The sequence below is a fragment of the Anabrus simplex genome, chromosome 3, assembly GCF_040414725.1.
Source record: "Anabrus simplex isolate iqAnaSimp1 chromosome 3, ASM4041472v1, whole genome shotgun sequence".
In the NCBI taxonomy this organism is placed as follows: Eukaryota; Metazoa; Arthropoda; class Insecta; order Orthoptera; family Tettigoniidae; genus Anabrus; species Anabrus simplex.
In genome coordinates, this window is record NC_090267.1 from 442,088,528 (window position 1) to 442,105,210 (window position 16,683).

General features: G+C 39.4%; 1 protein-coding gene across 2 annotated transcripts in view; it reads left to right on the forward strand.

Annotated features, from left to right (window-relative positions):
- LOC136867418 (alpha-ketoglutarate-dependent dioxygenase alkB homolog 6) overlaps positions 1–16,683 on the forward strand; it is a 46,767-nt gene that overhangs the window by 11,587 nt on the left and 18,497 nt on the right. Inside the window, exon 3 of one of the 2 annotated variants that reach the window (XM_067144620.2) lies at positions 6,809–6,913. The exons of the other annotated variant lie outside the window; for it this stretch is intronic. Within the exon in view, the coding sequence (XP_067000721.1) occupies positions 6,809–6,913 (105 nt within the window). The remainder of the gene's footprint in view (positions 1–6,808; positions 6,914–16,683) is intronic. 2 annotated transcript variants of the gene reach the window in all.

Here is a 16,683-nt window from a genome sequence, read left to right on the forward strand (position 1 = left end):
GTATAATACTGTATTCTAGGAAAATGTCTTCTTCTCGTGTTAATTTAAAATTTAGTGCTTGATAATAATGTATTTTAGTGTACCATTTGCCACCGAGGTAGACACCTCATTTGCAAATAAAGTTATTTTGATTATTTGATTTGAACACATTTGAAGAAAAACACCGACAAGTCAGTGTAGAGGGAGGGAGGGAGAGCAGGAGCTACCTTGTTCATATCACATGTCTAGGAAAGTGGAAGTAATACCTGAAGTAGCAGAGTTATGCTCGTCAGAAACTCTGCAGCCCACTCCAAGAATTGTTCTTACTTACAGTATATAGGAGATTTAAAACCGAGATTGTGTAAATCTGCAAAATCCAACCATCTTCTGTTTTCCCATTGGCCATCTGTGGTGAAGACAAGTTTCCTATTGTCTCTGATATAGCTTGCATCCTGTCTGGCTATTGCTGACACATTCCTTGAAAATAAGGAAACCGCCACATTTGAAACTGTTGTGGCATGTGCTAGATTCAACTGCTCTGTCGTTGACATGATTCGCTTAGCATATACTCTGTAATCAGTCCAGTGGTCTGTCACTCTACAGACCTAATTGAATCAGACCAATAGTCTTGTCAACTGCCGGACCAGACCTAAACCAACCAAAGCAGACCAATAGTCTTCTCACTGACTCGCGCCCCCAAATTCCCTTTGCTCCTTTGCTCCTTTGCTTGCCGTTATGCCGTAGTACAAACCAGACAATCTTGCCATTGTTACTTCTTGTCAGTTTGTAGGAGGGTCCAGTCTGCATGCCAAGAAAAAAAAGAATTTGATGCAGTTTTTATTATTAAGTGTTTTCCAATCTTGAACATAGAATGTGCTGCGGTTGCTTTGTTGCTTAATGTGACATGATGGGTCTCTAACCTCTCCTTCAGGACCTGGATAAAGAAGCTTTACCAAGAGAAAAGTAGAAAGAAGAAAGCATAAAGGCAATCAACAATCTTCACATCCACATATATTGCCATCTTGAAATAGATTGGCTCTCTCCTCGTCAACCACAGTTCTAGATTCATTCCTTCTCATCCCCCGATGAGCTTGTCTCTGGTTCCCAGCTTCATCAAGCGGGCAGGCTTCTATACTCATTGAAGGGCCATGTTAACAGGTCTACAGTCTTAATGTGGGAGTGTAGGATTAGAAGAAAATCTGATAAATACTGGAAAGGGGAAAAGATGACCTATTAGGGCTCCTTTTTGTGTTTGTCCTGTGTTCTTAGCCTTTTATCACCTGTATTTTTATCCTTAAGCCTCTTCCTTTTGTTGAAGCACAGGCCATATTTTACTAGCTGATTGCTCGCTCCAGTCTTGGGTTTGGTGTTACATGTCAAGCGTGGTCTTAGCTACACAAAATCTTCACTGATAAAGATAATATATTGCTAAAAATATCCTAGGAAAAACACAGTATCCATTAAAGAAAACTGGATCAAAATCAGTCCAATAGCTATTGAAAGTAATACATTTATAGATTACAGACATGTGGTGATGGTTTTCTGAGTTTTAAAAGGTAAAACTGTGATCATCAGACCGTAATTATAGCAGATTGAAATTTTTCTAAATATGCAGTTCATTTTGACAAGAACATTGTAAGGCTTCTAGAGGGTGTTAACTATTGGTCGAGCAGCTGTAACCCAGCAGTATTTTGTGTCTTTTTTTAAACTTGGATAAAGAGGGAGGCATGGTGACGTTAAAGCCTTGAGCCTTCCCCCCGGTGATATTTGACAGGAATAGGCTATGTTCTGGCAATGGGTTTCACCCTCTCCCTTCTTACTGTCATATATCATGTTTTTCACTTTATCTCATTAACTCCTCTGATGCGGTTGACATCAGGAAGGGCATCCGGTTGGAAAATCTTGCTATGAAGATCTCATTTCACTTCATACCCAACTGTGTAGAGAAATGGGATAAGGATTGGACATACATACAGTCTGGATCTCCCTCTTGCCCTCCCTCCTATGTGGTTTTACATCATCTGCTTTGGCATCCTTCCTTCTTCCATCCTCTTAACATATCCAAAACAATGGTTTTGCCACTAGCTGGACCTAACCAAACCAGACCAACACTTTTCGTACTTGCTGGACGTACCTCACACTTGTCAAGTTTTGGCCATGTCACATCAGCCGCATCATATCGGATCGTTAATGTCTCTTTTACGAACCATCTAGTGAAGTCTTAACTCAATTTAGGGCCTGCAGACCATCAATTTATATGTTTAGCTGCTGCTACATGTCCCTTCGAATTATCTGCCATGATTGCAAACCTCAACTTTCTAAACACGTCATACATGACGTGCTATAGACGTACGAACAGCAGCTGTGGAGCCTGTGCCGGCGGATCCTGGACTTATACACCAAATTTTATTGGCCTTCATCAGGGCATGTGAAGGTTTGCATTAAATATTGAACTCCGTATGTATGATACTTCAGTGCAGCACTATTTTATATTGACAAGGAATTAAACATGTGAGGACGACAGAGTAGTTTTGGAATGAAACTGGACAATGGCAAGAAAATGAGCTGTCACCACTGTTATTCACATGCCCTGATGAAGGCCAATGCAGTTTGGCAGAAAGCTCGACTTTGTTAAATATATAAGGCTTTAATGTAGTTCACATATTTATTTCTTTATTTTAGTTACCTTAAAATGTTTGTCGAGGAGAGTTGTGTTCATTATGAATGCCAGGGTCCCACCAACCCACCCCAAAAAGTACATTTGTAACCTAATGGAATATTTCACATGCCATTGTTCATTAGTCAGGCAGCTACTAGCACTGCCATTGGCTGACATGATGTCATTCTCAGAAATAAAATCTCACAGCTTCCGTTAGCAAGCCATGCAGAATTTAAACACAAGTAAAGGCTCTTTTCTCTGGCCGCGACGCATACTGTTTGCACAGCAAGAAAAACTTACCTAGTAGTTGTAAGCTATCTTTTGTATCGGTTGTCCCATCCCACTACAGTTGGCATCACCTAAAGACGCTCCTATCGGCAGTCCTGTGAACTAATAACAAAAGAGCATCACCCTGCTTTCGCACTCCCGTTAAGGGAGAACAAAAAGAGCATCACTCTGCACTGAGTCCCCTCCTCTACTCTCTGGAGTGCTTGTTTAGGACTCTGGCGGGCAGTACTTCATCTTATACCATCGCCTCTTTACACTTCATTGATAATACTTCCTTCCTTCACAATAGGTTTCTCACAGCCTGGTAGAATGCATTTCCCAGTTGAATCCTTTTACTGATCTCCATGGCCAACCTCACATCTTGCATCAGTTTGCTGTCCCAAGTATTTGAAGCTCTCCACAATTTCAAGGTTTTCTCCCTTTATTTGTTTAATTCCTTTCTCCTCTAGTCAAAATCATTGTGTTACTATTTTCCACACTGATTTTCATTCCATTATTTTCAATATTCTCACTCAGTATTGTTGAGTTGCCCTTGTACTTCCTCTCTGTTTGCTCCCCACACCACAGTCTCATCTGCAAATAGCATTACCTTCAGCTCCCTGTCCCCGTATTTTACCTTCGTCTCCATAATCTCATCCATAACAATTATGAATAACAGTGGTGACAGCTCATTTTCTTGTCATTGTCCAGTTTCATTCCAAAACTACTCTGTCCTTCTCACAGGTTTAATTTCTTGTCAGTATACAATACAGTAGTGTTGCACTGAAATATCATACCAATACAAAGGAAGGGAGTTCAATATATAATGCAACACTTTTTTTTTTTCTAAAAGCAGGTTGGTTTTATTGAGGATTCAAACACTCCATTTATTCCCCAATCCTTTTGATACAATACCCTACTTTTCAACATAATCTCCTTTCAATGCTACGGCCTTATGCCACTGTAATGTGAGGCCCTGTATGCCTGCATGGTACCACTCGACTGGTCGATGTCTGAGCCAATGTCGTGCTGCATCGATAACTTCCCCATCATCCACGTAGTGCTTCCCGCGGAGTGCAGCCCTCATTGGGCCAAACAGATGGAAGTCAGAAGGCATGAGATCCGGGCTGTAGGGTGGATGAGGAAGAAGAGTCCACTGAAGATTTTTGTACTCCTGTTGGGTGCGCAGACTTGTGTCAGATCTTGCGCTGTCCAGCAAATCTTCCTGCAATTCTTCCTGCCTTTTTTGAACTGTAATCTGCCTTCGCTTTGTTGGCGGTGGTGAAGTCAACCTTGTGGACACAATATTTTCCTGAAAATAATAGAAAGAATGTCTTACGTTCCAGATGCCATCAACAGGCACAGAGTGGAAAGCTGCAGCAGCAGGTTTTGAAGACAAATGTTTTAGTAGTTGTGTCAGTGTTATGGACGAGAAATGTTGCTATTCAAAAACCACAGAGGAGTGGATCTGTTTTTTTTCAGTCATAAACATATTTTAGTGTGATTTTGTTTGCAGTTGTAAACACAAATTACAAATGATTGTGTGTCAGATGTTACTGGTCTACATAATACAAAGTTCTATGAAAAATTGATACATAAGAATTAAAATAACCAAACTCTTCTCCATTACCAGGTACTTAATACTTTCATCTCTCACGTCTTTGTTGGGGACATTGTATTTGCACTAAAACATGTTATGAAGACATATCCATGAACATAATATTTCACATGCAAACTTAAATTCAACTGAAGATTATCTTGTGTTGGAGGGTGGTGGAAAACTGTTTCGAACATCAACCGATCTCTCTCTCTCTCTTTTTTTTTTTTTTTTTTTTGCTAGTTGCTTTACGTTGCACCGACACAGATAGGTCTTATGGCGACGATGGGATAGGAAAGGCCTAGGAGTTGGAAGGAAGTGGCCGTGGCCTTAATTAAGGTACAGCCCCAGCATTTGCTTGGTGTGAAAATGGGAAACCACAGAAAACCATCTTCAGGGCTGCCGACAGTGGGATTCGAACCCACTATCTCCCGGATGCAAGCTCACAGCCGTGTGCCCCTGACCGCACGGCCAACTCGCCCAGTTCAACCGATCTCTGTAAATGTGGAAAATGTAAACATTATTGTGTGTTGCTGTGTTTTACATAACTATTTATCAAAGAAGAATGGATTTTATGGCAGTGATCCATCTGTTGACAGTGAAGATGTTAAATGTTTGGAAAGCTTCAGCAGCAGGTTTTGAAAAAAAAAAAAAAGTTAATTTAGCTTTTCAACCAGGTGATTGGGGTCAAACACATTCATTCGTGCCTGTCTGTCAAAGCAGCATGAAACAGCACAATGAAGGAGGGAATGAAGTGCGAACAGAATACCTTAACTCAGTATGTCAACAATGAAGGAAAAGTGTCATTCCAGGGAGGTATGTTAAGAATAATACAAATGAACATGATTGGAAAATCAGTGATGGGTTTTTCTCATATTACTCTCTTCCTGATCTGTTATATCCAATGTTTCAGTTCCATTTCTGTTATTTTAATTTTCATCCAGGAATGTTAAAGTGTCGAAGTACCACAACCTTGGCATGTACATATCTCCTGATCCAGATCCCATTCTTGTGTTATTTTTGACCTGCATTTACAGTATATGTTTATCATTAATCAGTACAAAATAATATTGAAAGGATGTTAAAGAATGTGTTATGCAAATAAAGAAAAATGATCATGAAACTACATACCACACCTTTTTTTCTTTCCTTTTTGTAATACCAATATAAATGGTCCATTATTGGACATTATAAATTTTCCAGCTAACTCATCCCTGGTTGCCAGCGTTTCGCCCCCGTATGCTAAGTTGGGCTCATCAGTTGGTACTTAGTACACCCACCAACACGCATGGCTAGTGCATACCATGAAGGCCATTGCATAGGCTACTTGGAGCCATGCGTCTACTTTATGTGTGATAAATGTTTGCACTAATGTGATGGTGATCATAGTTTAAAGCAGCAAAATAAAAGTGTTATGGGATTTGTTTTTGCAGAAATACTTCATGAAAAGGAATATGAATACAATATATCCAGATGAAGAAAAAGTATACATGTGATTCCTCAAGTTTCCATGATTGCTCATACAATGTATGAAATTAAGAATTTCATCGGAGGTTCTTGAAGATGAGAGTTATTACCTGGGCACAAATTTTGATGACCTAATAAATTCCCAAAAGTGACCTATAAAATTACTTTTTTAAATTCTAAAAGAAGAATTGAAATGTACAAAAAAAAAAAAAACAGGAAAGTATTCATCTACTCATAATAGCAAATAAGTTGCAGGGAAAACGAAAAGGTACTGCGTGTGAAACAGTGTGATTCTCGGTCAATTTCATGAAACTAATTGAACATAATAGTAAACCGAACTGGGTACACTGGAAGACTTTTTTTTTTCTTTTTCCCATAGAAGTTCCCTTTTTTCTAGATTGTACACTAAGGAAAGAATAGGCACGTAGCATTTTTTTTTTTTTAATGAGGGTGCAGGGTTGCAGTTGCCTCTTTGTGATGAGAACAGTGCATTGTGTGTAGTGGAGGATAAAAAATAGCAATGCTTAATGAATTTAGATATTACTTTAGATCATTTTGTTCAGTTTTGTTATCTTGCCATTCTCGGCTATTCATTTTACGAATGTCTTATTTATTAATAAATTAATTAATTATTGAACTGTGATGCAGCTTTCTCAGAATAAATTCACGGTTTGAATTTCAGGATATCTATGAAGATTGAAACTATTTATCAGTTTATTCCTGTTCATGTGTCTCACTGTATAAACTAAACTGAAATCAAATAACACTACCTCAGTTTTGAAATATATACTTGATGCTAAGTTCCTCTAGTGTTTTTATTTTCTCTGTAATTTTTCCAGTGGCTGACTATGTATACAGAGAAGATTGGACAATTGGGCGTTTTTGGAAATGTTAAGCCAAATCATATATTGGTGAATGAATATCTACCAGGACAGGGCATAATGGTAACTCTGAACAGACACACATTTATTTTCTGATCCTTCATTACAGTAAAAGCTCTTTTATCCAGCAATCGGATCATCGAGAAAATTCTGTTAAGGAAGTAAGTATTAACAATAAAAGAAGATATGTCGTAGACTTGAGCGTGGTGAAAACCATATTAAATTAATAATGGTGTACGACCTCCAGAGAGCCCTGGTGGTGCAGGTCTTTTGAAGTGACGCTTACACACTCAAAGGCAAATGCACACATAGTCGAGCCGGAGGAATTAACTAATTAAGGTAAGTCCTTGACCTGGTCAGCAATCTAACCCGGGACCCCTTGGACCAAAGAGCAGCATACTAAACCATTTAGTCATCGAGCTGGACAAACTCTTATCTTTATCCCAAAGTGGTGCAGCTCTTTTCTGGCACATCCCCAATGGAGATGAGCTGCATGTACATTTTAATCATATATCAGCCCTCCTGCTATTCTTAAATTTCTGGCAGTGCCAGGAATTGAACCCAGGCCACTTTGGATGACAGCTAATAGTGATAACTGTTATGCTATAGTGGCTGACAATTAAATAACAAGTATGGCATCTAATCGTCTTACTAACTATGACATACAAAAGCAGAAAGATGAATTGATGAAATTCCATTCAATCATAGAATCAACCAAGGTTGTCATTGGATACAAAGCTTAAGCTGGGGCAACTTAACATTATTTTGCAACAGTAATGGCGTATAGCCTTTGGAGAGGCCTGGTGCAGGTCTTTCGAGTTGAAGCTCATGGACAATTTGTGCATCCGTGAGGGTGAAATCTGATGTCGAAGGTAGCACAAACACCCAGTCACCAAGCCAGAGGAAATAACCAAACTCAGGACCCCTCAGACCAAAGGCCAGCTAGCCAAGGAGCCGAACATGTTTTTTATGAATGCTTATTACATGATCCAGGGAAAGCACATATTTCTGGACCTATGATTGTAGAAAAAGCTGCAGAATTGTAACCAGCAGAACCAACACCAATCACATGCGCTATATTACTAAAGTGATGATGAAATAGTGATCTACCCCCTGTGGGTGTGGGACACAGACAAAGAATACACCCACGGTATCCCCTGCCGTAAGAGGTGACTTAAAGGGGCGACTAAGGGATGATTGTATTAGAACCGTGAAACTACTTGTGTTTAGTACCATCACCTGGGGAACACCATGGGTCGCCTTTACTTGCGAGTAGTACCACTATGCTAGGTATACAATAGGTTTGTGATTAGTAGCAGCAGGGAGTGATTCACTGTGGGTTTCCATTACCCGTGATTAGTACCATTGTGAGAAACACCACGGGTCTAGGCATTGCCTGTGATTAGTACCACTATATGAGCGACACCGTGGATCTGCGTTGCCTGTGATTAATACCCACTATATGAGTAACACCACGGGAATACCGGTGCCTCTGATTAGTACACCTAGGTGAGGAACACCATGGGTTTGCGTTGCCTCTGAGTGGCGCCATTATGTGAGAACCACCATAGGTCTGCGTTACCTGTGTGATGTACAATACTTGTGAGTAGTACCATAATGTATGGAACACCGTGAGTCTACGCTACTTTTGATTAGTACCGCAACATGGCAAATACCCTGGTTCTACTTTACTAGCGATAAGTACCATTATGAGGGGCCGTTGACCTGGATTTTGGACCCCTTTAGACAACAAGCATCCTCCAGTCAGGATTGTGCTTTAGAAGCAGTCCCTTGGTGTGTAATACTATTGTTTATGATAGTTTCTGGGTCGGATCCACTAATTGTTTTAAGTTCACATCCATCCATTCATTCATTCTTCATCACATTTTTTATTCTGGTCAGTGGATGATTTTGAACTTTTAAATTGTCATTACATTTTTTACCATTAGGGGCTGATGACCTAGATGTTAGGCCTCTCTAAACAACAAGCATAATCATCATCATCAAAATAGTGATCTAATATTTGGAAAATGGCTATAATTGGGAGTCGCTTGGTTCTGAATGTACTGGATAAAACAACTTTTACTGCAGTTCATTGAATTATGTATGCCATTTTATTTCATTTAAAAATACATATGCTGCTGTTGGTTGTTTCATATAGAAGCTTAGGAAATTTTGGTATTCAGTTCCATGTATTTACAGAGTTTTCAGGTCGGGCCGATGACCTTCGATGTTAGGCCCCTTTAAACAACAAGCATCATCACATAGTTTTCAGGGTATAAACTCTTATATTTTTCATGGTGGTAGAGAACGATGTGGTGAACCATCCTGTTGGTGAACATTGAATTAAATTGTTGAGAGAATACCTATTTTCTGAGCTCACCTGTGTTCATCATAAACACAGTTTACTGCATTCACCCAACTGCATAAGAACATCTCTATGGTGAGTCTAATTTTAGCATTCAGTTCTTAGAACTCCACGTGGGTCTGATTAACAGTTGTCAACATGTAAAATTAAATATTCTGTTGATTGCTGAAGGCTTAACAGGTGAGGCCTGGGGGCACCTAATGCTGTTCAGATGATGCAAGAAAGGAAGATGAGGGATAGTGACTAGCTTTTATCAGTAAATTCAATTTAATTTCTCATGGGCATGGAAGGGAACAAATCAAGGCCACTTTACATGGAAGCCAGCACAGAGGCATTGTAATTTTTAATAGGAAATCCATGGAAATTGGTTTTGGTATGTATACAAAGTTAGCTTGAAGGGAATTACAGAAAATTATTTAGCAGAAATTCACATGCTTTACGATTCATATTTTGTTGTTTTGAAATAAAATCTTAGTAAAACTATCATTTAGGAAAAGGCTAGGAAAGCAACAGATAGGGAATCTGCCACCTGGGCGACTGCCCTAAATGCAGATCAGTATTGATTGATTGATTGATTGATTGATTGATTGATTGATTGATTGATTGATTGATTGATTGATTGTACCCATAATGACATGCTAAAATGTGTGACCATACAAAGTTGTAGCTACAGGGTTTAATTACTAATTACATATGCTGTTGTTGGTTGTTACATATAGAAGCTTAGGAAGCCTGCGTGCAGCTGAGCCAAGGCCGACTGGCTGGCTGGCTTTCCTGGCATACCTGAGGCCTGCCTGGCTGTCCTTCACTTCCCATGCTGTAGTTGTAGTCCACATTCATTTGCGATGATGGGAAGATATCTTTAGAGCAATGTATTTTTGTGTGTAAATGTTATTATAAATATGAATCAGCTCATTTTGTGCAGAGTTTATTAGGGGGTTTCTCGGGTAATTACCTCTTTCTAGAACTCCAATTCATGTCTTGTGAATAAGTTTGAGACTACTGGTTCAGTGCTAAACCAGAAACATATGTGAAAACGTGCAGTGTTAACAGAAAGACATTAGATGAAACTTCAATGTTCACAACGAAAATTGATAACAAAATTAGCACAGCAGTTGGTGTTTCAGTGACTTCTGCTCATACAGCAACAAAATTATTAAAATTTAAACCTTAGAAATGCACACATGCTCATAATTTAAAACCAGGTGATCCCGCAGCACATGAGTGTTTTATTACCAGTGGTTTCTGTCATCAGTAGACGTCGGATTTATATGCTTTATATAATCACCAATATAAGCATGCAACTATGCTGCAAAAAATGATGAAATATGCATTTAAGTATGAACTTTATTCAAACGTAAGATTCCTTTACTAGACTCGTGTTTCACCCACACCAGTACATAAAATTTTGATCATGAATAAACAACTGAATGTAATATAAATCACACTTTACTTACAGTTGCAGATGTTCCTCCAGTACAAACAATTCATGCATAGTTTGTGAGACGTATCAACCAGTGTTCACTGTTAAAACCTAGATAAGGCACAGTGTGTGTTAATCAATGCACGTGATAAATCATCATTAGTAAGGTTGTAAGAAAATTGTATGAAAAAACAAGCATGGAGAAACACACTTAAATACACATTCCTCTTTCATTTTACACTGCACATCCTACTTTTCTGTCCATAATTTGCTTTGCAGTACACTACAGCAACAACAATAACAACCACCTTCTCAAAGTTTTTTGATATAAATCTGTGACTTCAATGCAGAGAATGATCTCTCTACATCTACGAATGTGACAGGGCAGTACTTGAATTCGGGAGCGAGTGTAGGTGTTAAACATTTTGGTAGATCTACTATCAGAAACAGCATCTTCCTTTCACACACAGCAATCAAGATTCCGGCAGATCAAGATATGAGCTAAGAAATATTCGGTCTTGCTCACACCCCCTCATACTTTCCAAACACATTCATGTTTCTTTCCTTCCCTTGCACTCTTCACTTCAATACTTTGTAAAAAATTTCCCTCTATTCTTTCAAACTACCAATTCTTTCCTGATAAACTTAGAACCACTGTCTTGCTTCTCCCACAAAAGCTATAGCTAACATTTCCTTTACTGCATACCGGTCAGTGAACCCATCTCCCATGACTCTTGCTAAACTTCTTTTCTACACCCTTCAAGAATTCCATGGGATTAAACTGTTTCCTTATACATTTTTGATTAAAATGGTAATAACTACATTGCTTATTAATTAACTTCATTTGCTGAATTTCAGATTTTAACTGGAGAGCATTACTCTGGATTCTTTCCTCCAATACACATATCGTCACTGCTGTGCCAGTGCTCTTCCTATCCGTTATTTTCCTTAAGACTGGTCATGTCTCCCAGCTACATATGCAGTTCATCAGAACAATTTTCGTTGAGTTCATTTCCTATATGCATGTGTAAAGGAAAATGAACCTTACTGTACCGTGTTGTAGGAATGTATGTTTGCATGACAAATTTACCCACTCCTAGCGTATGAGTAAGATTAATTTTCCTTTATACTGTAGCATAGGAAAATGAACATAATGAAAATGTTCTGATGGACTGAATATCAATATGTGGCTGGGAGGTGTGACCTTTCTTAAGGGAAATAATGGATAGGAAGAGCATTTGTCACATTCATGGTTTTGGCACCGCAGCAACGATATCACTTCCTCTTTGGCCCTATGGCTCTTTTCTAGCATATCACTCTTAAATGAAAAAAAGCTTCCCTTTGCTTTCTGGACATGTCTTACAACTTGACCTTCTGGAGATTCTTGTTTCTCCATAAGCTCATGAATCTATTTAGTTTCTCCATCATTACCTCTTAATTCATGAGATGGTTATGCAGTTTAAGGTGCAGATGCGCCTCTCAGATGAAAGTGCTTGCATTGGTACTTCTTCATGCACAGTTCCAATGACACTACAGCTATGATATCTCATATTCTTACACTCATAAGCACAAGATAGAAGTTCTCTTCACTTGATGAAATTTTCTACAAGCTAATCATACAGCTTTACCAGCATAATTGTTTGCTCACATTGAATAACTCATACACCTGGTCCAAGTCAGGCTGTTCAATCAATTAGTCAAACATCAATCATCAATGATCTGCATTTAGGGCTGTCTTCCAGGAGGCGGATTTCCTATCAGTTCTTTACCTAGCCTTTTCTGAATGTTTTCAAAGAACTTGGAAATTTATCGAACATTCCCCTTGATAAATTTTTCCAGTCCCATTCTCCTCATTCTGTAAATAAATATTTGCCCCGATTTGCCCTCTTGAATTCCAAATTTATCTTCATATTATTATCTTTCCTACTTTTAAAAGCTCTGCTCAAGTTTATACATCTACTGATGTTATTCCAAGCCATATCTCTTCTGACAGTTAGGAACATACCACTTAGTCTATCATATCATCTCCTTACTCCCAAGTCTTCCCATTCTAAATTTTGCAAAATTTTTGTAACACTACTCCTTAGAAGCACCCACACTCTGCTTTAGTTTAGGTCTTATATAGTTGTGTTCATGGATAGTGAAGACTCAAGTGTTATTTTTAATATCCACCTATTCAATACAAAGAGATCTCGTAAATTAAGAATTAACTTATCATAAAAAGTTACAAGGGACATGTTTCGCCCATATTAAGGACATCATTAGCCTCAAACTCAAACCTGTAAGGTGAATAATCAGGATCCTAATTGTTCTTACAAATCGTAAAAGGAGGATATCAATGTAGGTGTTTGTCTAACATAAAATGATTAGAATGTCCTTAGTTAAAATAGTAGTATCAAGCTGCATGTCACAAGTTCACAAGATTACACTTTCCGGAGTGTAGAAGTGAAGACTCATCGGTGAAGCAAACGGTTAGAATTTTGCCTGTTCCAAAATGCACATTGCAAACAGATTTCATAATAATGTTATTCTTTACAATGTATTTGCATTATATCTCTTTGATCCTACCTGATACCGTATTTTCTTGCATAATTTACACATCCCAATATTTTTGGGTCCAAAAGTGGAAAAAAGTGCACATTTGACGCATCCACTTCTTCGACCATCCATCACGCAGCTCCAGGTGCGTTTCGAAATAAAGATGTCAACTACTCAGGTAGCCGCCTACCTATTGCGAAACTGGATAACGTGCTGTTATCAGCCGGTAGAAAATACCACTGCACTAGTTCAGTGAGAGAATCAGGGCAAAAGTTACTAGTGACATTCTATTCCAGTCTGGTACAAACGTATTTTACGAGTGTTTCAGGTACAGGACATGTGTTTTCTGTGATCCCATAATTGTTTGTTAGTCCACAGTGAGCATGTATTCAAGTAATAATGCATCATATAAAGTCGTGGTGATCAGTTGCGCCGAAACATACGGGAATAGGGCAGTGGGCCGCAAGTATTCAGTGTGTCTGAATGCAACGTGCGCTACCACAGTTACCGTGGTAACAGAGAAGTGCACTTCAAGCGACCAACAAGTCTCGCAAAGCATTTCGCAGACCAAAAAGTGGCGAGTTTCTGAAATTAGGGGAGGATCTGCTTAAATGTACGGAAAGCGCCAAAATATATGGTACTCGTTTTCGCGTAGTGCGCATGTGCACACCTGAGCATCTGCGTGTTATTACATTGCCATGATGAATTGTTAGATGTGTAAAGAACGTTGTGCTCTGTGATTGGAAGTGACAATGGGTCTCACGACAGAGGAAAAAATGTTTATAGTGAAGTATTACTTTTGCTCGTATGGAAACAGTTATCACTGTGCGCCGAGTTTAAAGTTAGTTGTGGAACAATATCGTGAACACTTCAATAAACCAGCACCTAGCAACACAGTTATGCTATCTATTGTTAAAAAATTTCGTGGTACGGGTAGTGTATTATGTCAATGCAAAGGAAGGTCTGGTAGGCCAGTAACTGTGTCCACAAATGAAAATCAAGGACGTGTCCTCAGTCAGGTGTTGCAGTCTCCAAAGCAAAGTCTTCGGCGAACAGCTCTGAAATTAAACATCAGCCCTACGTCTCTTCGACGATTGTTTAAAGGCATTGATGGATATCCGTACCGAATACAGGTTGGGCAACGATTGACGGAGCACGATAGGCATGTCAAGTTGGAATATTGTGCGCGATTTTTTGGTCATGGTGTACAAGGATCCAGATTTCTTGTTCAACGTGTGGTTCTCCGATGAAAGTCACATTCACTTGGACGGTTTTATCAATCGCCAAACAACTCGCTTTCTTGGTTTCGAGAGGCCAGACACTATAGTCCAGAAACCGCTATGCAGATGAATAGACAGTGGTTCCAACAAGACGGGGCGACCTGCCACACCGCTCGACAGACTATGGCTATGCTGCAAGAAACCTTGCTAGGACGAGTAATTTCCCCGCGGGGCTGAGTTCCCCTACCCATCACATTCCCCCGATCTCACACCACCTGATGCTTACGTGTGGGGAATGTTAAAGGAGCAAATTTTCAATTGTCCAGATCCACCCAAAACTGTGCCTGCATTACGTCAGAAGATCGTCTCGTTCTTCGGGACTCTGCAGCAACCTATATTCCAGAATATGTTGGAAAATCTGCGTGTTCTTTATGAACACTGCCTACAGCGCAATGGTGCACATTTTGAACATTTACACTATCATCTCGATAACTAAGGTAATGACAATAAGACTAACATAATTTCCAGTACTGTATATTTTGGCGCAACGTTGAATATGCCGTTTCTCACAAAATGCTGTATTTTAAAGGACGAGAAATAGCTGCTGCACATGAAATCAGTGTCTCGGATTTGAAGGTTAGCTGAGGCTTCATTAATTTTGTGAAGAGAAATGGACATTCTCTGTGAAGAAGAACAACATTATGCCACAAAATGCCGAATGATTTCAACCAAGTACCGGTAATTGATTTTCATCGCTTTGTGATTGAGAAGCATAAAGTGAAAGAATATTTGCTCTCCCAAATAGGGACCACAGATCAGATGCCAGTCAGTTTCCGTATGCCACAAAGTTGAACAATCGATAAGGAAGGGCTGTCGAGTGTTATCATACGCGCTACCGGAAGCGAAAAAGAACAATGTACTGCACTCATTCTCTTTGGTACTGCAGTGCTTGCTGTACAGGTGATGCCAGAAAGCTTGCAACCTTATGTTGTTCTATAACGAAAAACAGTGCCTAAAGTAAAATTTCCATGAGGTATCCACGTTCCTTTCCAAGGGTGGATGAACATGTCACTCTTACAAGATTGGATATGAACGGTTTGGGAAAATATAGCAGGGGTCCCTCCTTCGATGGTCGAACCTTCTCGTGTTGGTCAGTTTTCTTTTTTTGCCAGTATCTCATTATTATATACTTGCATGAATTGTAATTTTATTAGTACACTAGCTGATGTACCCGTGCTTCGCTACGGGATACTCAGAAAGACTGACTTTGTGGTTTTCCTAACTGAAATCAACATAGGCCATTACAAAAACGTAAGTATGAATGCAGCGATTAAAAACAATGCTATCATATAAAATACTCGATCAAATGGAAAGCCGCACGTTTTATCACTTTTAACGAACAGTGCTGCGGTTAGATTGCGGTGCCAATCTAATAGTCCAAAGTTCCAGAGCTGGGATGACCAGGCCGCAGATTGCCACGAACACTCAGCTGCCATTATTCCGCTAAATATGCACACTGTTCATTCCAATCAGTGCCTCAGAGTAGGGATTGAATAGCCCGAATGCTATGATGATCAAGTGTGTTACGTACCAGTAGCATCAGAAAATTTATAAACCAGGGGAATGGCATGCTACAGAAGAAAGTTATCTAACTCCCCAGCTACTTCCCATCAATATACAGGCAGGCTGTTACACTCTGTATGACTGGGTGAGTTGACCGTGTGGTTAGCAGTGCGCAGCTGTGAGCTTGCATCCGAGAGATAATGGATTAACCCCATTGTCGGCAGCGCTGAAGATGGTATTCCGTGGTTTCCCACTTTCACACCAGTCAAATGCTAGGCCTGTACCTTAATTAAGGCCTAAGGCACTCCTAGCCCTTTCCTATCCCATCGTCGCCATAAAACCTATCTATGTCGGTGCGACGCAAATCAAATAAAAATACTCTGTACGCAGCAGTAATCCTATCTACCGAAGATGAGGGGCAACAGAAGACACAATGCACATCACGACAAACAATGGTCAATGTAATGTTATTGTTGATCAATGTTATGAGCTTTCTATATTGTAGGCCTTCACATTTAGTTTTCTTTCAACTTTGTGATTTGTAAATTATTTTATACCGTAAACTGTAGTTTCTTATTCTTCGACTTTACATACTGATTTTCATTAAATACTGTTTACCCATTTTCTCGTTACTCGGCGCTGATATGGACTTAGTAACAAAAATCCAAATTCATGAATATCTTTGTGATCATAGCCAGTACGGTAACAATGTATAAGACAT